Below are 26,091 nucleotides of genomic sequence, written 5' to 3' on the forward strand. Positions count from 1 at the left end.
ATGTAAACATTGGGTGCTTTCTATGAAGTCCGCGTTTAAACTTGTTGTCGATGCCTACAGTAGTGTTCTCAAGGAGGTCCGCAATAATCTCTATAAAATCAACCAAAATTGTTAATGATTAGACAATGTTTTTTGTTAAAGGGAAGCAACTGTATATTTCCCGCTCAAAGTGTGAAGCAAAGAGAAACTAAGGTTGACAATCATGTCCAAAACCAAATCCACATTGAATTTAGTTGTAGCAGCTTGTAATAGTAGAGGCATAGGTATAAATGGGAAACTTCCATGGAGAATAAGGTATACATATGATGTGACATCAGACATTATCATATGTTAAGATTAAGTTCCCCTTTTCACTGCATCAATCTTGTCTGATATACATGACATATGAATATTTGATTGTTCGTGATATACATACAGTGCATACAAACATGCAGCAATATTATAGGTGCTGATGCAGCTCATTGTTCCTGTCCTGATTTTTTGGCACAGGAGCAGTGTGCTGTCCAATAGGCATGACACTCATCTGGTGGTGTGCAAGACAACACAGCCCAAAGAAAACTTGTGCTGTGTACAAAAAAAACAAAGCAAATAGTCTTTGAAGTCAACTCTGACCGTCTATAAAGTTAAGTTGAACCGCCTTTAAAGTCATTTCAGACTAAGTATAAAATGAGAGTTTGGATTTATTACATGTGACGGGATTGCTTCCTTGAATAGCAGATACTTAGTCAGCCGTAAGCCGTTGAGCTAAGGAAGAACTTCTTTAGCTCAGTCAGTTAGAGAGTTGTCTTGTAACACAGAGGTCCTAGGTTCAAGTCCCTGAGGAGACTATTTGATTTTCATGCTCTCCAGTTACATTTGGTGCCATATTAAAAAAACCACAGTGGTTAGAGAAGATTGATATCTAGCCAGGGTATCTGTTGTGAGAGTCATAATAGTATGATGACTGTTGAGGTGGGGAAAGTGTGATGGGATTGCTTCCCTTGAATAGTAGATACTTATCTGTAAGCTCAGTTGAGGTAAGAAAGTACTTCTTTAACTCAGTCGGTTAGCAGGTTAGAGTGCTGCCTTCAAGGCTTGTAACACAGAGGTCTAGGGTTTGAATCCCTGAGGAGACAGTGTGATTTTCTTTTGAGAATCAAGTTCTCCAGTTTATTCATATAATTATGTCACATTTTTTACATTTCATATCTCTGATAGGAGAATATACATGAAGGTACACAGGTAACTCACTAGTTAGAATTCATTTTTAGAATTGTGTGACTTTTTGCATTTCTTATCAAAACACTGGACATATCTGTGCCTAATGCCATGTACACATTAGGTAAATGGAAATAATTAGAATTGAATTCACATTAAACAAATTATTTTGAAAATGTTTTGCTAATTCAGCTACATTTAAAGGATTCCATCTTTTATTTGAAATATAACAATTTGTCATTTATAATCATTTTAAATAGTCCAAACTCTCTTTTTATACTTTATCTGAGTGGATATAGATGGTCCGAGTTGACTACTACTTTTGCAGTTGATCAGATTTGACTATTTGCAAATAAATACTTTCAAAAGTTGAAAAGTAGATTTAATCAGAAAAGAAGGTTATATGCAGATGTACCTGAATCTACAAATTCATTTAGTACCTTAACTAGAAATGAAAAATATCGAACATGTCAAGGGCACAGCGGTTTCATATATAATCAATATTATTATAATATTATATATATATTATTATATTTCCAAACTTTAAGTTAGATAAATTCACACAATATTGTATACAGCAAATGAATTACCCTGGTGCAATTTCAGTTACTTCACCATTTTTAACCTTGAACTTGTTAAATTGCACTAACTTTTGTTTTATTTTCACATTTTTTTTTTCAGGAAAGATATGGACTTTTTCAAAAAGATTACCATGGAAACAAAGAACCCAGGTAATTTACCAAGTTTCAGGTCACTTAAATATGTTTATATAAATTGCATTACTAAGACTATCACCACTTTAAAAAGAAAAAGTTTAAGCTTTTTCAGCTCACCTGGTCCTGTCAGATTTTCTCTATTTCAAAATAATGGACAAAAATTGCATTTAACCCTATGTTTTATTTTTAGCCATGTCAGCCATCTTGGTTAGCAGGCGGGGTTATCAGACACATTTTTTAAACTAGATACCCCAATGATGATTGTGGCCAAGTCTGGTTGTATTTGGCCCAGCAGTTTCAGAGGAGCTACTGGGCCAAATTTAACCAAACTTAATGAAAATCAGAAACCTATTCCATATTGGTTCCCAGTGACAAAATACTTAAAGAGTTAATAGCATGAATTTTAATGAAACTTATATTTTGTTAGAACATGTCCTGAATATTTTTTTGAGTCAAAATTTACAAACATTGATACCCCATGAAATGCATTGCTTTGTTAACATTGATCAATATTAATTATTTAGCTTCTGTGACTCACACAAAAATTTGCAAGCAGTTTCTCGACATTTAAGCCATCCAGGTAACTTAAAAACAGACTGGTGCTAGGGGTTGACTTAAACATGCAGTGAGGTGAGAGCTTTTATGTTCCATGTAGAAGGCCTTACTGTGACTTTGAGATGACAACAATGAAAGCACTATTCCTTTGCTTTTTGTGTTTTTTGCTGTGCATATACTGATTATGTGTCATGGATGGACCCCATATCCTTCTTCTCTATAAGATTATGTTTCTTCAAAGCAAACTTTAAAAAATAAATTTTTATACACATTCAGAACATTTCAGCCAAATTGGTTCTGATCTGCAAACATCTTACTGTATTTCTTGTTAAAACTCATTCAAACAACAGTTTAATTTAATTTCATATAAATCTCTCTTGTTTCTGTGTTTATTTACTTAAACTGCTAAATATGTCCTGACAGAAAACATTTGAGAACTTTACAACCATTGCTTTTCAAATTTAATGTTGTTACAGATTACAAAATTGAGGTCAAGTGTAGTAGTTTGGCTGAAGAATAAATGAAGAATTTTTATCCATTTCATGTCTTAACATTGCTTAAATTTTTGTTTACAGACAAGAAGAATGTTGTGATTATGGGAAGGAAGACATGGTTTTCTATACCAGAAAAGTTCAGGCCACTTCCTAAAAGAATCAACATTATACTCAGCAGAGAAATGAAGTAAATACTGAAAAAATATCTCACTTTTTGATTGAATTATATTATCCAATAAGGCCTAAAATAAAATATTGTTTGTTTCCCCAATCCTGACCGACCCTGCAAAAATGGTCCTACTCATAAAATTTTATTGTCAAAACTTAGTCAAATATTATTTTATTCATTTCCGATTTTCAGGCTTGCCGGATCATCCGATAATGTTCAAGCTTTTTGGAAAAATAAAATTATTTCCCTACCTACCTACCCACACCTGCTTGGCAGGGTCGGGATTGGGGAAACAAACAATATATTAATTTAGGCCTAACTGTAAATTGCATTTCCTGTATCCTAATTTTGTATATTCTTCATACCAACCTTCATTGATATTGTATGTGCTTTGGGTATTGTATGTGCTTTGGGTATTGTATGTGCTTTGGGTATTGTATGTGCTTTGGGTATTGTATGTGCTTTGGGTATTGTATGTGCTTTGGGTATTGTATGTGCTTTGGGTATTGTATGTGCTTTGGGTATTGTAATGATGTAGACATTTGTAATGGACTCTTGCCAATGTAAGACTTTATTTGTTTAAAATTTTATAAATACATAGGAAGATTAAGATATCAATTGGGCAATAATAGTTATGTTAAAAGTTAAACAACACAATGGCTAAAAAAAACCCAGAAAAACAATAACCCCCTAAACCTTACTCAGAAAACTGGAGATTGCACACAACTAGAATATACACCAGTTAGAAGTAAACTGTTACCAACATTAAGAAATTTTTAACTAATTTTTTGACAAGCAAGCTCCACAGGACAACCATTGGGTGTATAACTATTTGCTGATTTCACCATACATTAAATAATGATTTTTTTAATGTATACTTAAACATTGTATTTGATTGGTACATGATGAGCAGTAGTAATGAAAGTATTATGAAACAATGTTTTCTGTAAACATCAGTCAGTGTTGTCTTTGAAGTTTAGGCTTTTACTAAGTACTACAGAACTAAACAAAAAAGAAGATGTGGTATGATTGCCAATGACACAACTTTCCACAAGAGACCATACACCGTTAGAAGTTAGCATTTATAGATCACCATACGACCTTCAACAATGAGGAAAACCATACCACATAGCAAGCTATAAAAGGCCCAGAAAATGAATAACTAAGGCCATAAAAAAGAATAGGTTGGTTTGCCTTAACCCGACCGACCCATAAAAAAGCACCTGAGTCAAAAAAAATTTTTATTCAAAATTCGCGACGTTTTTTTTTTTTTTGCGGAGTTTTGTCGTATCCGTATCCCTCTTGAGTTTGTTGCATAGAATAACCTGATCCGATCTGACCGCGCTTTATCAATTTGTGTTATGTATTAAAGCCTCCAATTAATACGGATGAAAAACAACGTTACCGTCTAGTACAAATAAAGGTTGGATTAAAATCAAAACCCGTAGTTTCCAACAAATTCTATCGTTTTGAAAATGCAAAAACATGGAAAGAGGTGTTTGATAAAGTGTGTGATGACGATTTCATGCTACGGAAAACTGATGAAATTTGTGTGACTGTCTCTGACCGATCGGGACACTCGTTTGAGCCCGATTTTGAGGAACCAATCCAAGTTGTTCAGGAATTTGATTTGGCATTAAAATTTGATTAAAATGATATTATTCTGACAGAAGTTCTGTCAACAATGTTTTGTTCAAGTGTTTTGTAATTTGAATTTTGTATTCAAAAAAACTTCTTCCATTCTTCTTCTTAGTATGAGCCTCCTTGAATTAGGAGACCCTCCAAATATATGGAGTTTTTCCTTAACTTTAAAATTTTAAAGAATAAAAAAAAAACGTTTTTTCCAACATATGTACAGCACATATAAATATAAAACAATAAAAGTATCATGCATGGCATATTTACAGGGACCTTTTTATTAATTATTTAATTTCATTTTCATAGCTTTTAATATTTGTCCAGAGCTTCTTTACATTTCTTACAATTGTTATATGACAGACTCTTTGTCGGTATATATATGTCACTTATGATAATCACTATTTTCATTTGGTTGTCATTTTCTCCATTTTGAGATATATATGTATATATATACGTATATGCAATATATGTCTTTCTATTTGTGGGGCCTCGGTGGCCAAGTGGTCTAAGTAGTTGGTCTAAGTAGTTACTACTGTAATCACTAGCCAGTCAACACTGAGGTTGTGAGTTCGAACCCCGCTCCTGCTGGTGCACTTGACTCCAATCTTAATTGACTAGGATTGTCAGTTTTCCTATCGAAGGTTGGTGGTTTTCTCCGGGCACTCTGGCTTCCTCCACCAATAAAAACTGGCCGCCACGAAATAGCCCAAAAGCGGTGCTTAAAAGTGGCGTAAAACACAAAAAATCAAAAATCAATCTTGCTATTTGTTGTCCATAATTTTCAATCTTTCTATATGCATTTGGAATAACATATTTTTGGTTTTGTTTTCAATATTTTCCTTGAATTTTTCACAGTTATTAAACAGCTCCTTATATTTTGAACAGTCTATAAGCAATTGTACTATCGCAGTTTTGTTTGTGAATGTACAGTTCCATTTTGTTGGTGTGATTTTATCAGTGATCTCTTTTCTTATTTCAGGGAAATATTTTTCCCTCGTAGTACTGAGTATAAACTCATTTAAAATGTTTGTCTGTATTTACAATGTAAACATTCAGAAAAAAGTGTGAACATTGAGGTGGAATGCTGAAAAAAAAACTGTCAATAGAAAAGATCATATAGTACAAAATTATAGATCCTGGCATATATGTGTCTGACAATTTATACAAAACTCTATAATAGTCTTTCATTTTAAAAGTTGTTAACAAGGTAAAATAATTTTCCCCCTATTTTTCTCTAAAAGTAAAAAAAAAAAAAAAATTCCCTACCTACCTACCCACATCTGAGACTGGTGGGTAGGGTTTGGGCAAACAGAAATATTTTTAAGTCTGGCCTAATCCAAGAATTCAAATATCAAAAATTATCCAACTTGTGACCTTAAAACAATGGAAGTTCCAATTGCGCTATGCTTTCATGAAATAATGTGTTGTTTAGTCACTAGTTGACTGCTTTATTTTATTTTATTTGAAAGCTTGGATTAGGTATTCTACAATTATTGTCAACCTTCCATTACAGAGAAGCTCCACCTGATGTGTACATAGCTAGAAGTTTTGGTGGAGCTATCTCTATAATAATTTATTGTCAACCTTTCATTACAGAGAAGCTCCACCTGGTGTGTACATAGCCAGAAGTTTTGATGGAGCTATCTCTATAATAATTTATTGTCAACCTTCCATTACAGAGAAGCACCACCTGATGTGTACATAGCTAGATGTTTTGGTGGAGCTATCTCTATAATAATTTATTGTCAACCTTCCATTACAGAGAAGCACCACCTGATGTGTACATAGCTAGATGTTTTGGTGGAGCTATCTCTATAATAATTTATTGTCAACCTTCCATTACAGAGAAGCTCCACCTGGTGTGTACATAGCCAGAAGTTTTGATGACGCTATCACCATGGTGAACAAAGACTTGTCAGACAAAGTGGAATCCATATATGTCATTGGAGGAAGTTCTATCTATAAGGTCAATATACACAGTTTCTGTTGACATTCTTGGTAGTTTGTTTCAACCTTTTGGTAACAATCATAGCAAATTGTTAATGTTTGTGTTTACTATAAACCATATCATATTGTTTAAAATGTGTTTTGTTGAATGTTTACATAAAATTTGAATGTTAATGCAGTAATTTTTACATAAATTGCCGTCCTTGACCTATGGTCAACACCATCAACCATACCTGTCAACTGACCCGTATTTTGCGGGTGTGACCCGTGAATTTCCCCTCTCACCCGGGATTTTTAAAATACCAGATTGGTGATCAAATAACTCTGGAATTCAGAAAATGACCCGTTTTCACCCTCATTTCTGACCAGTATTGATTCCGGTATTTTGAAGTGACATATACATTCAGTTTTATCGGCTTTTTTCCTTTGAAAAAGAAAACATAGGATTGGCTTATTTACCTTGCTCTTAATTGGATGAATAAAACTATCAAAACATATTTTTGACACTCCTTTGATTGAAAAGTAACAATTCGCTTATTATCTCGTTAATTGTTCACCAGAAAGGTTGAAGCCAGTCAAGCTTGCCATACAATGTCCTGATTATATGTTTGCCATTTGCAAATATCAATTATCCTATAAAAATCCTTTCAAAACAATTTGAACCTCTAAATACATTTCTGTTGGAGAGATATAAGTCGCTTATAAACTATTTTAAATCATTTAATTTTGTTATCAGTTAAATGTAAAAGCTTTGAGTCAAATCAAATGCTCTAGATATTGCAATGGAATTAAACACACTTACTTCTTTCTCTTATCTTCCTCTTGTGTAAAGGAGCACATTAGCCATAACTGATTTCTAATTATAGCTGAGGTTTATGAAATTCGTTTATAAAAAGTTGTGTGCATAAAACAATTAAAGAGCATTGCTTAAAAAAGATATTTAATTAATGATAGATATTTATGTATTTAACAAATACAATGGTGGACATTGGTAGGAAACTGGTATATATTGTAGTATAAACATGTATTATAAAAAAAACCTCTTAAATACTAAAATTCAACCGAAAAAAAGTTTGTACGCTTTATGACCTGACATTTTCTTCCTCAATGCAGGTCATGACCTGCATTTTCATTTTCAAAGGTTGACAGGTATGCATCAACTATAAGCATATTATTGATAATTTTTAACAGTTTAAAGCTTCCAAGTCATAAAATTGTTCATAGTAGAACAAGTTGATCTATGTCATGAGCTGGATATTAACCTGATTGTATATCAATATTTTGCATTTTTTGTATATTTAACTACTCGACCAAGTCTTAGCAAAGAAATAATAATTACGTTAATAAACTACCATGATTTTTACCTTAAGATTGAAAAAATGGAATGGGAAAAGAGTAGGGCCATAAAAAAGAATATGGTTGTTTGCCCTAATCCTACGTACCCAGAAAATAGCAGCCTACTCAAAATCTTTTGTTGTCCTGGTGTGAAAAAGTTTTTTTTTAATCAGATAGGTATGAAGACTAAAAAACATCAGACACTTCTATTTCTCTTTGACGAAAAAAAAAAGAAAATGCCTTCCTACCTACCCACTGTCTCTACCATTGGGTAGGGTTTGGGCGAACTACAATATTTTTAAGTATGGCCTAGCAAATTTTTTATTTTTCCCACGCTGCAGATAATTCAGATGTATGAAACATAGACTAAATTTTATATAAAAAAATATTAAATTTTATGGTAGAATGAAATTTAGCATCAACTACTTGCATACTTTTGACCTCACGAATTTAAAAAAAGTATTTAAAGTTACACTGTTTGTCTTTTCAGGCAGCAATGGATTCAGATTATGATATAAGAATATTCCTGACTAAGATTTTAGCTGATTATGATTGTGATACATTCCTTCCACAGTTTGATGAGAACCTGTACAAGATTATAGAAAAGTAGGTAAATTCTAAATTATAATTGGGTTACTACATTCAAACATACATAAGTATTGAATAAGTGAAGCAAGCACTTTTAGATCTGTTTTTACATTGATAAGAATTGATATACACGAGATGACATATTCATACCTTTACTGGTAGTTTCTGTGTATTGAACACTTTACCAGAGGTGATTGGGGGGGGGGGGGAGAGGAGGGGTCCTGATCCCGAAATCCCGGGCTTAAAAACATGGAATCCCAAGGTCCCGAATTTAAAAAAAATTAAATCCCGACATCCCGAAATTCGAAAAAAGAATTCCCGGATCCCAAAAGGACCAATCCTGTAATCCTGAGCATAAAAACACCCGATTCCTGAGTCCCGATAAAGGTTCTACCCCCCCGTGATTTGATCTAAAGATATAGTCTTTGATGGTAAACACTTGAAATATTTTCTCCAAACCAGTGAAGTACTTGTGAAAACTAAAACAACAAAAATACATAAGAAAATTCAAAACGGAAAGTCCCTTAACAATTGGCAAAATCAAAAGCTCAAACACATCAAACAAATGGAAAACAACTGTCATATTCCTGACTTGGTACAGGCATTTCCTTATGTAGAAAATGGTGGATTAAACCTGGTTTTAAAGGTAGCTAAACCTCTCACTTGTATGACACTGAACCTTTCAAAGATGGTCTTTAGGGTAATTGCTACAACAGTTTATGTTCCTGTGGATTTTATCCCTTAACTAACATAGCCTGTGGTAAATAAAAAAAAATTGTGACACCTATGTCCAAATTGAAACCAAATTTATAGGTCAAGGTATTACTTTTTTTTAAGTGTTGACTCATGGTAGTTAAATCTATGCACATTTTATCAACTAATACAGCAACAAGATTTTCAGATCCCAAATTGAATACCTTACTTTATTGTATTTATTGTATTATTCTGAAATATAATTGGAAATGTTATTCTTATCTACTGTATATGAAACCCTATACAATATGAAAATAAGAAAATGTGGTTGGATTCTGTTCTTACAAACAATATGATAACATTATCAGGTTACTTTGCTGATAGAGGTGTAGCAGTTATGTTATTGTGCTTTTATTAACAGCTTTTGTGCAATACACTTATTATCAGGTGTTAACATAAAACGATAGCAACACACAAGAGACTTATTTTTTAAATATTTGATGGTATTGGTAAAACAACCCATAGAAATAACATAAGGTTCCTATGGAGATACTGGCCAAGAAATGGGACGTCATCCCAGAGTAGCTAATCAATATGCCAATGACAGTTGAGTTAGATTTACAATACCAATGCAATATATGTAAAAGTCTTGTTCTTTAGATCTGCTTTTAAAAAGACAACAGAGCCCTTATAAAATAAGGAGATTTGGTATGATTGCTAATGAGACACCTATCCACCAGAGACCAAATGACCTAGAGGTCACCTTACGGTCTTCAAAAGTGTGTAAAACCCATATAAGCATCTCAAGATATAAAAGGCCCAGACATGACATAATGTAAAACAATTCAAACAAGAAAACCAATGGCATGATTTATGTCCAAAAGAAATATGATAAAAAGACTTGGGACAAGCACATACAGAATGAGGGAGGGTTAAACATGATTGGTGGTGCCTAAACCACCTTATAACCTGGGACAGTGGTGTAAAAGCACAACATTAGAACAAACTATTAAAATCAGTTGAAAATGTCTAGACCATACCTGTCAACTGACTCTTATCCTGCGGGTCACACCCGAGAATTTCACCCCATACATTGGATTTTTTAAATACCCGCTGGGTTGTTAAATGACCCTATTTCAAAGTTGTTTTGACAATAAATTTGAGTTACTTCCCCTTTTTTTGTCACCTTTCACAATATACTCCTTAATTTTATGTTTGTTTTTGGGAAATAGATTAAATCTAAAACAAATTGTATGCAAATACATATCAGAATATTACTTTCTTTTATTAATCTACCTTAGAACAATTATAAAATTATTTTGAAAATTAATTCTTTTATCTCTACTTCCTTTAAATGCTTAATTTTTTTTTTTATCATATTCCAATATCAAAAACTTTGTGGCTATACATTGTGATGATGTACTGGGAATCAAAAAGATTAAAAATAAAGTAGCCTGAGAATTGATATATATAACTATGAATGAAACAAGAAGAGGGGGTATGGCTTGGTATGAAGTGACAAAGTACAACACATCAATAGTTCAATAGCTTATATTGCAATGAATTTCAAATTATTTTCAGTTAGTATTTCACCATGTGAACATATTTTGGAAACTGTTCCATTTAAAACACAAAGAAATGTCTCCTAAATACTTAAATTCAGCTGAAAAAAGTTTCTACACCTTATGACCTGAGATTGTCTTCTTCAATGTAGGTCATAACCTGCATTTTCATTTTCATAGGTTGACAGGTATGGTCTAGACTCATCAGATCGAAACAAAGCACAAAAACAACTGAAAAATAACTATAAAGAAGCAAAGTACTGCTCTTAATATACTCCTCGTTCAAAGCCAATAACAACTAAAGTCTAATAGAAAATCATGTATTCAAGTCATAATATAAATCAGTGCACATCCAATGGATTTAGTGTAAAGACATCATTAATATTGTATGTAAACATTACCTTGTGCATTGCCAAACTGTATATATACTTTATTACTATTTCAGTTATGAAGGAGTACCAAAGGGGAAACAGACAGAAAATGATATTGACTTTATTTTTGAAGTTTATGAAAAGGTCAGATAACTAAACACATCACCCATTGCTGTTGTTCATATTCATATTATCCATACTTCATTTGCACTTCATTGTATTATTTGTTAATAAGGTTCTCTTTCAAAAGTGTTGCTGTTATTAAACTGTAAAGGACTGTCCATAAAGTTTAGTCATGTTTAGATATGAAAATTATATGTCATTTTTGATAAAGTTTAATTTTTGTTAACATTGTTTGCCTTTTCATTTTATTTACATACACCATATATTATTCCTTTGCTTATCAATAGCAGATGGAAACACTTCTTGTTGATGGTTATACTCATTTACAATTGAATCATTTCATTTTTGTTAGCTTTCTACACTGAAAGCTACACCCTGTAATCTTTTTTTTCTCCTATTTTCCATAATACAAAAATTTATTCTTCAATTTTGGATAACACAATTCAGGATCACTTATTTGAGTAATTTGAAATATACAATAATTATAATGTTAACAACAACTATTCCATGTATTCCATAATTCCTTACATAAATCAATTATCAATTCCTGTTTTAAGTCAATTTCATTGGGTTGGATGGCCAGTGAATTTATACTGCATCAAATCCTTAGGTATACTCCTTTAGTATTTTCCTGTAATTCTTAATTTATTAAATGGACTTTCACTAAGACAAAAGTAAAGAAATTTTGGAAAGATTAGAACATCAATAGGATGTACCCAGGTAAGCCACTTAATCTATATACACTGAAATTTAGTTCTTAATACTTCTCATGTAAGTATACACAAATGAACTGTAAACATTTTGGTTATATCTTTAGAGCATTTTTATCAAGAAAGAATGTCATTAGTTTTGTCAGTTTTTGGTTTCCATTCTCTAACTGCCTCAACCAAATGTTATGAAACTTTAATAATACACAATGCTTATTACCACAAAACACAGGTCAGTTTCCAATTTGGGTGACATCAATTTTACCGTTCTTGATTATGTCCCATTATAACATTATATGCAAGCGGCGGCATCATCTATGTCACATGGACACATTCTCCATTTTTTGCTTTTTAGATAAGCAAGAATATTAATACAATACTAGTATGAATGAACTGTCTTAATGAAGAAACAATTAAACACTAAGGTTGGAGTGATTATTAGAACTGTTTAAATATGCCTCCAATCTTCATTGATCAAATTATTGAGTTTATGCATAGCATGGCAGACCCTTCATTACACAAATCAATATACAGCTAAATACATAATTCTTGACCTCACTAGTATAGAATAGATTTTTGATCAATATAAAGGTGTTAGATTTAATCCTTAACCTTTGTATAACTTTTGATTTCTAAACTAAGGATCAATGATGGCTGATTTATTTGTTTAAGAAAAAGAAAAAAATAACATCTATAGTAGTAAAAATACAAGTTGGGTCTATTTATGCCCCACCGTAGGTTTTACCCTTGTCCGTCTGTCCGTATGTCCAGAAATTGGTTTCCATTCTCTAACTTTAGTTTGCCTCAACTGAATGTTCATAAAGTTATACCTAATGCTTATTACCACAAAACACAGATCAAGTATGAATTTGGGTGGCGTCACTTTTACCTTTCTAGAGTTATGCCCCTTTACAAATGGAAAAATTGCTGAATTTTTCGTTTCCAGTATCTAAAGTTTGCCTCAACCAAATGTTATGAATCTTATACAAAATGCTTATTACCACAAAACACAGATAAAATATGAATTTGGGTAGCTTCACTTTTACCATTCTTGTGTTATGTTCCTTTATAACATTATATGCAAGCGGGGGCTTTATCTGTGTCCCATGGACACATTCTCCATTTATTTACTTATAAAATCTGTGCAACAAGCATCTGTAATTAATCCAAAATTTAGGTTACAAATATCACTGAAAGGAAAATTTGATAAAAAATAATACAGGAAATGATTTTGTTTTGCAATGAAGAATTACCCCCTTTTTTACCTTAAATATAATATAACAAATATTTAGAAAAAGATTTTTTTTGAAAATCAGTGCTTCTTCTTTAATTGAAATATAAAAAGAATTTGCATCTAAAGTTAAAATTTTCCATCTTTGGACAAAAGAATTAGTTCATTATATTAAGCTTATTGATATGCCAATTACCCTTTGCATCTACATACAACCATTCATTGTTAGGTTTTACAGAGAAACTACAATGATAATATGTTTTTTTTAAAAAGATAATTCCTTTTCTTTCAAAATTGTAAAACTTTATACTTGAAAATGATTATAATGTAAATTTAGTGATCACCGGTTGCTCTATTGAGCTCATTTTATCTACTGAAAAAATTTTCATATTTCTTAAAATCATGCAGTTATGTAACAAACAAATATATGCAATAGTGCTAGTATGTTTATGTCATTGTGTGTTATTGTGACTATCTTACACCATAGTGCAGACATAATTTTTATTTCACAATAAACTGTTTTTAATCATTTGGTTTTTAAGTTGGTCAATCTCGGATTTTAAGACGAGACAAAATTTAAAAAAATGTGTTTAATTAAACCATATATGTGTCAATGACTTAAAGAAAGCATAAAACACAATTTCAATCATCTCACACCAACTTTTCACATGTAATTATACCCCAGCTCCAAAGAAGGGGGATAAACAGGTTAACCTCTGTCCATTGGTTCTGTCCATCCCATGGAATATTTAGTAATAATTTTCTCATGAAATATCAGAGCTTCCATAAATTTGGTTTTGAGCTTCATGTGAGCATTCCATATAGTGCAATGCGTTTTAACAGTTCAATCTCTTTTTTACTGAATACTTTATATATTCTTTACATAATGGCCATGTATGAAGTTCTCTTCACAATTTTGTTGGGAGCTACAAAGCAGAGTTTCAGGGAAATTTGGTATCAAGCCTCTTGTAAGGATGCTTTACAGTGTGATATATTTTCATATTTATTGCTTTTCAACTTCTTGTTTACCAAATACTTACATTTTCCTACACATTATGAAAATATATATATGAAAATTTCCTCACATTTTTCTATGGAACTACAAATCTTAGCTCCCTGAAATTTGGTATCCAGCTTTATGTGAGCATGGTATAATGTGAGATGAGTTTTCACAACCTGTTAAGAACAGACTTATAGCTGGGGTATCATCAGTGCACAATAGCTGACAATTCAACTTGTTTGTTCTTTATAAATTAGTTTGTGATGAAGCTTCTTTAAACAATTTTGAATAAATACACTTGCATGTAGTTCCTATGTAAATCAAAGTTTATTACTAGGAGTTAAAACTTTTTAACAAGGTTTTCCAATAAAGAATCTACTAATCAATTCGGGGTAGTACAGGGTGGAATGGCTACAGTGCTTTGATTGAAAGCATTGTTACAAGATTACAACAAAAAACAACATTCATATGGTATAAATATTTGGTTTATTCTCACATCAAGCTCCGCCAAAAAATGGTGCCCAAAAATAACTTCCATAGTAATTTCCTACCCAGTCATTTTTAAGAAATTCTCGAACATTTAAAAAAAAAATTATTAGAAATGCATGTTCCTTTCTAGGAGAATATTAACCAGATGTGTGAATTTGATATCATGGCAGCAATGTGTAGCAACAGAGGAATTGGAATGAACAACGAACTTCCCTGGCCATATATAGAGTGAGTGTGTTATATGCAAGTAGCTTGCTCATACTCTGCTAATACTTGATCACTCAGCTGCAATATAAAATGAAGCAATTCAATGTCATCATTTTTCTCTTCGCTGTTTTCTAGCTGTGCGAAAAGAGAGGCGAAGGATAACAAAGGGACATTCAAAATCATAAGTCGAAAATAAACTGACAGCGCCATGGCTAAAAAAGAAAAGGACAAACAACAGTACACAAAACAAGATAGAAAACCAAAGACTGAGCAACACGAACCCCACCTAAAATGGGGTGATCTCAGGTGCTCTGGAAGGGTAAGCAGATCCGGCTCCACATGTGTGACTTTCATTCAATAATATTATTTGTGGATTCTTTAAAAAACATACATAAAAATAATACAGTATCGATGTCCTTATGTGATCTTATGCACTCACTTGGATAGTAGATGTGAGAGATTAAGAATTCCTTTCCCAGCACCAATCTTGAAAATTTGGTCGGTTTTCGTTTTTTGCCATGGCATTGTCAATTTGTTTTCGACGCATGCGTTTGAATATTCCTTTGGTTTCTTTCGCCTATCTTTTGTCAAGGTTACATGCCCATCTAACAGGTGTTTTTCTTACATTAATTCATTTTCACTTTTCATTGATTAACGTTGAAGTTAACCGTTGTAAGATCAGTTTCTCAGTAACTTTAAATGATATGTCAACTGAATTTATCAGATGGAATTGTTGTAATGAATACATATCCAACTGACGGGGTTCTTCTGACTTTGACAGCGTTTTCATGACTAATTGATCAGCGTTTTGTTTTGTTTTCTTGGTTAGGTTAGTTTCGTTATTTAAATACTAATAGTAGATAGATAGAAACTGTAAACAGACAAAACTATAAGCAACACAAGATCAACAAAAAGAAATTTTAGTCGTGCATTATCATGTTATATTCAAGTCTACGATGTTGGGGATTGAACAATGTTGAATATGCACATACAGTACATCACGGTGAGCGACACAGATTCTTTAGAGCTTCTAGTTTCAGGGACCAGTCCATAAGCGATAGGTTAATTGCATTTGGTCCATAGAATGATTGTGAGCTGTTCGTGAAATGTCCTGGTGAAGTTCATCTGATCTTAACCTCATTATTATGGATCATTGTTCAGTGTTTCGTTTCCTGATAAGACTAGTATAGGTGAGCAATAATTTGGTGTAATGAAAATTATAAGGTGTCCACTTCTCTTGCTTATTTCTATCTGACTGGATTCACCAATTTTTCACTTCATTGTCCGTGATATTGAATAATGTTGTCTTTGTTACAGATTTGAACCTCCTCATGGTTTTTATACGCCCGTTTACGGGACGTATTATGGTATACCGTTGTACGTCCGTCTGTCCGTCCGTCCGTCGTCAACATGTCGGACATTAACTCAAAAACGCTTTAACCAATTTGCTTAAAACTTTGGTGAATTGTTTATATCTATTGACGTGAGCTCCCTTTCGTTTTTTATAAATTTTAGATTTTACGTTTCCGAGTTATGGGGTTTTATTCATAAAAAAAAGGGGGATTTTCCAGTTTTCGGACAATAACTCGAGAATGCTTTCACCAACTTGCAAGAAATTTTGGTTAATTGTTTATATCTATTGACACGAGCTCCCTTTGGATTTTTATAAATTTTAGATTTTACGTTTCCGAGTTATGGGGTTTTATTCATAAAAAAAGGGGGATTTTCCAGTTTTCGGACAATAACTCAAAAACGCTTTCAGCAGTTCTCATGAAACTTTGATGAATTGTTGATATCTATTGTTGTAAGCTCCCTTTAGAATTTTATTAATTTTAGATTTTACATTTCCGAATTATGGGGTTTATTCATTAAAAAAGGGGGATTTTCCAGTTTTCAGACAAAAACTCAAAAATGCTTTCAGCAATTCGTATGAAACTTTGGTGAACTGTTTATATCTATTGATGTAAGCTCCCTTTAGAATTTTATAAATTTTATTTGTTTATAGTCTGACAACAGCTTTACTAAGTATTGCGCAACAGCACAGTGTATTGCACAACAGCAAGAAATCTTTAATTGAATATAAATTCAATTCATATAACCAACTTCAAGTTCTTTGACTACATTTATTCAGAACCTATAATAGATGTATGTCAAATATTTAATTACAATCCAAATTCAGACCTGTATCAAGCTTGAATATTGTGTCCATTTTTGCCCCAACTGTTCAGGGTTAGACCTCTGCGGGCGTATCCAGCTGCGCTCAGCGAAGCAGTTTATTTTATTATGTGATTACTTTGCCGTTTTTATAGTGATTATTTGATTAACAGACTAAATATTGCATGATTATTTGATAATCTAGGACTGTATTTTTGATTATTTGATTATTTTGTTTAAAAAAAATAATTAATGGCCAAAAATTTGTGATTATGGGTTACTTGGACAACCCCATGAGGGGCCTCAGATTTAGTAAGAGCCTCGTCTGATGTGTTTTTATCTTGATACACTACCTGAATGTCGTGGTCTCATTGTCAATCGATATTATACCATATTTCGTCCCATTACTTTTTTTTACCAACAAGAAGCTTTGTATAACAGTTTACTTTTTGGAGTAGTATATTTTATGGTGAAATAGGATATTGTGTAAATGAGCGTAACATTTGTGACGGGATTGCTGACTTAGCTTGGATAACTAAAATACCCACAGTGGTTAGAAAGGATTTCTAGCCAGGGTATGTGTTGTGACAGTCATAATGGCAGGGAAGAGTGGTGGGATTGCTTCACTTGAATAGTATATACTAGACAAGCCGTAAGTGGTTGAGCTAGGGAAGTACTTCTTTAGCGCTATCGGTTAGAGTGTTGCCTTGTAACACAGAAGTATCGGTGGGACAAAGTGATTTTTTATTGAGAATCATTCTCTCCGGTTACATTTGGAGCCCAACTAAAATACCCACGACGGCTAGAAAGGATATCTAGCCAGGGTATGTGTTGTGAGAGTCATAATGGTAGGGAAGAGTGATGGGATAGCTTCCCTTGAATAGTTGATACTTAGCCAGTGGTTGAACTAGGGATTTACTTCTTTAGCTCAGTCGGTGAGAATGCTGCCTTGTAACACACATGTCACGGGTTCGATTCCTGGTGGAGTCAAAGTGGTTTTGTATTGAAAATCATGCTCCCCGGTTGCACATTGTATACAAATGTATGTGTTTTATCTGATTAGGTAAATGCCTACAGTAACTATGTATAACTTGAAGCTGATAACCTACAAGTATCATTGCTTAAATAAGGCGACAGTTGTTTCCTGATGTTCAAATATCGTAAATCTATTGGGAAGAGACAATTCAAGTTAAAAAGGAGAAAATGAGGGAATCCCATGAAAAGGTGCGAGACTGAATGCATCTCTTGCTATGCATGCATCACCCGCCATGCGAATTCACAATATCACAAACGGGAATAGGAAACGTTCAATCGGTACAATAACAGATAATAACATATTCCCTGATTTTTTATATAATAAACATTTGATTGAAATACGTTTTACAGGAAAGATTACGAATATTATACACAGAAATGTAGCCCAAACACTAAAGGTAAGAGTTTTCAAAAAAACATCCTATTTATGCAGTTAATTTAAAAATTGATCCATTGACTAATTTGTAGTGATGTACACCATTGCAAAAACATTTTCTGCTGTAGTTAAAACTACAGCATAAAGTTTGGCAGAAGTTTAAATTATAATGTTGTCATATTTAATAAAATAAAATACCCCACCAAGAATTAAGCTTTTTTTAAGTATTGAAGAAATTATTCGATTTTCTTCACTTCAAACATCTTCAGAAACTATTTCGGACAATTGATTGATATTATACTTCATCATGATAGGATTTTCTTACTAAGAAGGGTGTTTTTAAGCCGGTCCAAACTTCAAAATTGTCACCCTGACGTTGGGCCCTGTTGGAGATACGTGTAACATGATGTTATAGAAAACTGCTTTATAAACTTGAGTACTATTAAGCATGCATAATGTTAAAACAGTCTATTTGATGATGATCTGGAATGAAACTCACTATATGTGCAATTACGGATCATAGTGTTTCATTGGATCCTGTGGAAAACACCTGTAAACATCTTGGATATCACTGAACAGACTAGAAAGAAATACGACGAATAATAGATGCTGTGATTGTCTTGTCTAATATTTCGTTTTCGGATGCATATTATACAAGTTCTAGATAGCGGCCACTGCAGAACACGTTCGAAGATTTAAGCAATTAACATATTTGTTAATGTCTTTCACAAGAAAATTATGTAGCAAATTAAATCAATATGATTCATTGTAAACAGCTCTTCTTAATGTTTTTGATTTTGGGATAGATTTGATGGTCAGCATGGCTGCCTTCTCAAACCATAGTTTTAAATAGGTTTTGTTGAAAATACGAGAATTAAATGTAAAACTTGTATCAGTTTCTTATACAACTAGATATGCGATTATAAGCTATAAATTCCCTCCATTTCTCTTGTTTAATTTTTATACTTCGATGGTAACTAAACAAATGTTGACATGCTGTTTCTTATTAGAAAGTTTGCTCATTCGTAAAGTGAATTGATGCAATCATTGACAAATTATATTTGTAACATTTTACAGGAAAGTACACAGTGTTGATAAAAGGACGAATGACATGGGAATGCACAAAAGGTCGGGAACGGACAAATCCTGGCTTTCGGAACGTCATTATTTCTCATTCGAAAAGGTAAGGATGTTTCAACATAGTTCATGGTTGAATATAATGAATACGAATTAAAAAAATAATAAAAATATTGGAAAACTTTTTCATTCTTGATTATTATACAAATTTCGCTTTCCACAGATATTCTATACTGACCATTTGAGTTAACTAGATACTTGGAGTGTTGACTTGCCTCTGTATTAACATAAACGTTTTATTGCCCCGCCGTCACCTGGAGGGAGCATTAAGTGTTACCCATATCCGACCGTACATACGTCCTAAAATTGGTTTCCGTTCTCTAACTTTAGTTTGCTTCAACCAAATGTTATCAAACTTAACACAATGCTTATTACCACAAAACTCAGATGAAGTTCGAATTTGGGTGTCGTCCATTTTACCGTTCTGGAGTTATGCCCTTTTCTAATGCTATATGCAAGCGGGTGCATCATCTGTGTCCCATGGACATATTCTCCATTTATGGCAACAAAAATGGGAGGGGATTATTTTTCTACATAATGTTTATAAAATGGACGAATAAAGGAAAAATGTGACAACAAACTTTTGTTTTTACGTACATAGCTAGACAGTGCCATTTAATTTTCAGAAAATTCCAGGCAATAACTTACTTTTACAATTGATTGGGCCTGAAACTATCAAAATTAAAAAAGTTAATTTCCAGAGGATAAGAATGAAACAAAACTTTATTTAAAGAGGAATACAAAGAAACGAAAGTTTTTAAAAGATTTTAAGAAGATTAAAATGATACACTAGTAAATTAGGACTGTGGTTAGCATTCAAAAAAGTAATTTGATCAGTCAGTCAAAAACAAGGCGATGCTTTATCGTAATATTTGTATTAATGAGGATATTCTTTCGAATTAAGGTATGACAGCAAAACGGAACAAAGAACCGAGAGATGCATAAATGTAAAACAAAGACAATACATTTACAAACGTAGCTATTGTTTTACATTCAACAGGGATCAATTAGAATCAGATGAGTATGTACATAAAGTAGCAGACAACTTAGATGCAGCCTTGATATATGCAAACAAATTGAAACAAGAAGGAAAATGTGAACGAGTATGGGTGCTAGGTGGTCAAAAAGTATATGATGTAAGTTTAAACATTGACAGATGGGTGTTTTTAGTAAAAAAGTATATGATATTAGTATATGAAAATTGACAAACACACTTTAGATAAAACATTTACTTTACAAGAAAATAAGCAAGCGTTAGGCAATATCTAGTATTTTGTCCATGAATAGTTGTTCAAGGCAAATCCTGGTTACTCCTTATAAAATATTTACAAAAGAGGAACGAAAGATACCAGAGGGACAGTCAAACTCGTAGATCGAAAACAAACTGACAACGCAATGGCCAAAAATAAAAAAGACAAACAGACAAATAATAGTACAGATGACACAACATAGAAAACCAAAGACTACAACTTTCTAAGCTGTTAGGTAGAGAACGATTTAGAGCTGGACATATCGGATTGACAATAATTGTTTATTGTTGAAGAAAAGACGTTGTTATCTATATGTCTTTTGGATTATAGTGTCTCTGGAATGCTGTCTCATTGATTTTTACCAGGCATCTCTCAAAGCTGTTTTGCTCAGAATCGTATCTTTTACATTTACGGTTTAATAATTTTGTTAATAACTTCTTCAAATTTTGTCAAATCTCCGACGCAAATTGTGTCTTTCAGCTACTGCCATCATTGAGATGTTCCACAAGCTCCTGATATCAGCTACAACTTCTATTATGACACTGCACCACTATATAAGACAATTTGAATCATTGCATGTATTTATAATGTAATAATTATAGGGAAGTGGTTACTGTAATAAAATTTTAACAAAAAGAAAAAACAAAATTGGATGTATCTATCAGGTATTAAAAAAAATGAAAAACACCACGTTATAAATTTCATGTGTCAGAAGCTCTTTTCTGGATTTACATTTGTAAGGAACACTTAAAGCAGAATTTGTAAGGAACACTTAAAGCAGAATATTTGAAAGCCAAAGACGTATAAGAACCGAAACAGTTGAAGAGCTATATGACCAAAAAAGGACTGAAAAATATAGCCATTTAATGTCAACTTTGCCTGAGGGAGTTGAAACCCTAGTTTCTTAAAAACTTCAAAGTTTATAAACGGACAAGCCTGGTTTGTTATAAATCATGTCAGTAACGAAGTACTAACTAATGAGCTAATGATACCCTTGTGGACTGATAGCTGTAAGAAAAGAGAACAAGACGTTATTAATTTAATGCGTTCGAAGTGCTTTTACTAGATTTACTTTTACCAGGAATGCTCAAGCATATATTTGAAAGCCAATGATGTATAAGAACCAAAACAGTTGAAGATCTATATAAGGTTCCCAAATGATAAAGATAAACTTTTATCTGATATTGGTCAGTCTATAACACTTCAGTTGCTTACCTCTTCGCATTCAGTATTGTATACCCATATCCTGAATCATTTATTATGGAATGTAAATGAAAGCAAAAAACTAGATGCTAGGATCAGTGATTTGTATTTCATTTGATATTTTAGAATGCAGTACACCATCCCTGTTGTAAGAAAATATACCTTACAGAAATATACAAGGACTTCCCAAGTGATACATTCTTTCCTCTAATGCCAAGTTGTTTCAAGGAAACTGGGTATGTTTTGGGGTTTCTACATTTGCAGAATAAATACATATATGTGAAATACCATGACATTGTGCATAATAAGTTCTTTGTAAGCGGGTACACAAAATGGTTTAGTCAGAACAATTATTAGCGGAACTCTTGTTTACAGATAACATTAAAAAAAAGTTAAGACTAAAATGTGTATGCCTTATGATTTGAAAAGCCGTATGAATTTTGATTACACTAGTAGTTGTTGTGTATTCGGGATTATTTTTTAGAGCTAGTAAATAAAGGAGATACATACAAATTTGTAAAGCTTTAGACTACTAGGCGTAATGGCAAAAAGTTTTTTATGTGTAACCTCTATTGAGTATGCTGCTGAAAATTGACAACCTGGAACATCTGTAAAAATGCTCACAATGTGTGTATATTTTCAATGTATATGTAGAAACGTTCTACAAAGTTGTAAGGCTATATGGCTTCAAGATTCAAGGAGTTAATAACACAATAGTTTACTTGCATTGAGAATATTGGTTAAAAGACTACAGTTGACCATCTTGAAAATCTTCCAAAAACTCTCCACATATAAACAGAAAGTGCATGCCTGTCTCTTCAGATTACATGAATATGCAAAAATGCAGTAAAGTTTGAAGAACCTTGGTTGTTCTATTTTGGCTCTTTTGGTTAATATGTTCTTACATATTTTATATATACATGTACATACATGTGATTTTTCAAATGTGTTAGGGCTTATCATACATTCTTCTTGCAGTGTTAATAGTAAGGACGGTAATATTGGTTATTGGTGAAATAATGCACAGTATATGAAAATGGCCTTTACCATTATACATAACGAAATGCTTACTTGTTACTCGCACGAATTTTCTAACAATACTTATAAATTTTCTTATTAACATTATCGTCTAATTTAAAATTTATGAAAATTATTTACAGGGAGGAAGGAGTTGACCCAGACATTCAGGAAGATAATGGCTTACAATTTCAGTTTAAAGTTTTCACACAAACAGAATGATAATGTACTTAAGATTGGCTTTTGATTTACTTGATTTATCGAAATGCGCATCTGGTTCATTAACATTGATACCGTTAATGTTATTATATGTGTAGTTGTCTTACTTGTGCAATAAAAAAATTATATTTTCATATTTTTTTAATCCTGGATCCAACAGGTCCGCCGTCATCTTGGCATAATAGGATTTGTCATGTTCCTGGCTTCGTACGCTTGCCTCTGGAAGTGGCTTTGGGGTCAAGTGCCGAGTGATGCATTCAAGCAAAATATTGTTACCCTAACTGTCAATACCTGGTTTGAATCCTCTTTTAGTCCAAATTTTTCTCTCCAAGTTTTTGTCTGTTTTATATAACACATACACAGTGGATGATATCATAAAAAAGCTGGATATTTTTATCAACAGAATATTTGTTGAGTTCGGTGGATTGATGTTTCAACAGAAAGTCGGTATTCCAACAATGAACCATTATTAGCGCTATAAAACCAGATTCAATCCACCATTTTTAGCTCACCTGGGCCGAAGGGCCAAGTGAGCTTTTCTCATCACTTTGCGTCCGTCGTCCGTCGTCGTCGTCGTCGTCGTCGTCCGGCGTCGTCTGTTAACTTTTACAAAAATCTTCTCCTCTGAAACTGCTGGGCCAAATTTAACCAAAGTTGGCCACAATCATCATTGGGGTATATAGTTTAAAAAATGTGTCCGGTGACCCGGCCAACCAACCAAGATGGCCGCCATGGCTAAAAATAGAACATAGGGGTAAAATGTAGATTTTGGCTTATATCTCTGAAACCAAAGCATTTATAGCAAATCTGACATGGATAAAATTGTTTATCAGGTCAAGATCTAGCTGCCCTGAAATTTTCAGATGAATCGGACAACCCGTTGTTAGGTTGCTGCCCCTGAATTGGTAATTTTAAGGAAATTTTGCAGTTTTTGGTTATTATCTTGAATATTATTATAGATAGAGATAAACTGTAAACAGCAATAATGTTCAGCAAAGTAAGATCTACAAATAAGTCAACTTGACCAAAATGGTCAGTTGACCCCTTAAGGAGTTGTTGCCCTTTATAGTCAATTTTTAACCATTTTTCGTAAATTTTTGTAATCTTTTACAAAAATCTTCTCCTCTGAAACTACTTGGCCAAATTTAACCAAACTTGGCCACAATCATCATTGGGGTATCTAGTTTAAAAAATGTGTCCGGTGACCCGCCCTGCTATCCAAGATGGCCGACATGGCTAAAAAATAGTACATAGGGTAAAATGCAGTTTTTGGCTCATATCTCTGAAACCAAAGCATTTAGAGCAAATCTGACGGGATAAAATTGTTCATTAGGTCAACATCTATCTGCCCTGAAATTTTCAGACCAATCAGGCAACACGTTGTTGGGTTGCTGCCCCTGAATTGGTAATTTTAAGAAAATTTGGCAGCTTTTGGTTATTATCTTGAATATTATTATAGATAGAGATAAACTGTAAACGGCAATAATGTACAGCAAAGTAAGATCTACTAATAAGTCAACATGATCAAAATTGTCAAGCTATAACCTGTGGAAGTTTAATTTTTAGCGGAAAAAATAAAAACATTCGGCGACGTTATTGATGTCTACTGTAACGTCATCACAATTTCTACTCTATAACGCTATTATAACGTACAGTGTCGTAACAAAATCGTGAGTTTGTATAAAATTGAGAATGGAAATGGGGAATATGTCAAAGAGACAACAACCCGACCAAAGAGCAGACAACAGCCGAAGGCCACCAATTGGTCTTCAACGCAGCGAGAAAATCCCGCACCCGGAGGTGGTCCTCCGCTGGCCCCTAAATAAAATTTCGTACTAGTTCAGTGAAAATGGATGTCACACTAAACTCCAAAACATATAAATGAACTAAAATTAAAAAAAACATACAAGACTAACAAAGGCCAGAGGCTTCTGACTTGGGACAGGCGCAAACATACGGCGGGGTTAAACATGTTTTGTGAGATCTCAACCCTCCCCCTATACCTCTAGCCAATGTAGAATAAAGAAACACATAGCAATACGCACAGTAAAACTCAGTTTAAAAGAAGTCCGAGTCCGATGTCAGAATAGGTAACAAAAGAAAATAAACAAAAAGACAATGATACATAAATTAACAAAGGACTACTAGCAGTTACTGACATGCCAGCTCCAGACCTCAGTTAAACTGATTGATAGATTATGTCTTCATCTTATGAAAATCAAGAACAATCCCTCCCGTTAGGGGTTTAGTATCATACAATCATAAAATATATGAGAAGAACATAACCCGTATCATGCCAACAACTGGTTTTAGAATAATAGTGTTTATTTCCGATACAAAGACCCTATGAGTGAATCAATATTAATACCAAAATATGCAATCCTTAATGACCTGACAACAGTATCGTAACTATATCCTTTCCGAATAAGTCTGTTTAAAGGTTTGGTTAGCTTTTGAGGTGAATGCCGACATTTTTGTGCTTTGTAAAGAATATTACCATAAAATATTGGGTGTGAAATACCTGAACGTATAAGATGTCTACATGTTGATTTATATTTACGAATGATTTATAACCCATTTTCCTAATTATTGCAAATGCTCAAGCGTAATCAATTGATAAGGAAATAAACTGAGTACTTTTTAAGGATATTTCTGCTGCCAAAAAAAAAAAAGCAAAT

At 33.0% G+C, this 26,091-nt stretch overlaps 1 protein-coding gene across 1 annotated transcript; it reads left to right on the forward strand.

Moving 5' to 3' along the window:
• Positions 1-30: 30 nt before the first annotated feature.
• On the forward strand, positions 31-23,547 carry LOC127700579 (uncharacterized). Its single transcript, XM_052204129.1, has 12 exons — positions 31-294; positions 1,879-1,928; positions 3,044-3,149; positions 6,615-6,735; positions 8,542-8,657; positions 11,340-11,409; positions 14,946-15,043; positions 18,563-18,609; positions 19,665-19,770; positions 20,725-20,860; positions 22,304-22,413; positions 23,338-23,547. Exons 1-12 carry the CDS (start codon positions 203-205, stop codon positions 23,414-23,416), a joined length of 1,131 nt encoding a protein of 376 aa, XP_052060089.1. The 5' UTR covers positions 31-202; the 3' UTR covers positions 23,417-23,547.
• Positions 23,548-26,091: the final 2,544 nt, after the last annotated feature.

Source organism: Mytilus californianus, unplaced genomic scaffold, assembly GCF_021869535.1.
Source record: "Mytilus californianus isolate M0D057914Y unplaced genomic scaffold, xbMytCali1.0.p SCAF_5, whole genome shotgun sequence".
Classification (NCBI taxonomy): Eukaryota; Metazoa; Mollusca; class Bivalvia; order Mytilida; family Mytilidae; genus Mytilus; species Mytilus californianus.

Bases quoted from the DNA above. Each gene is read 5' to 3' on its own strand.
- LOC127700579 (XM_052204129.1), top strand. From the start codon at position 203: ATGTCCAAAACCAAATCCACATTGAATTTAGTTGTAGCAGCTTGTAAT. The intron at 295-1,878 runs GTATACATATGA...TTTTTTTTTCAG, and splicing joins AAACTTCCATGGAGAATAAG to GAAAGATATGGACTTTTTCA. The intron at 20,861-22,303 runs GTAAGTTTAAAC...TTGATATTTTAG, and splicing joins GTGGTCAAAAAGTATATGAT to AATGCAGTACACCATCCCTG.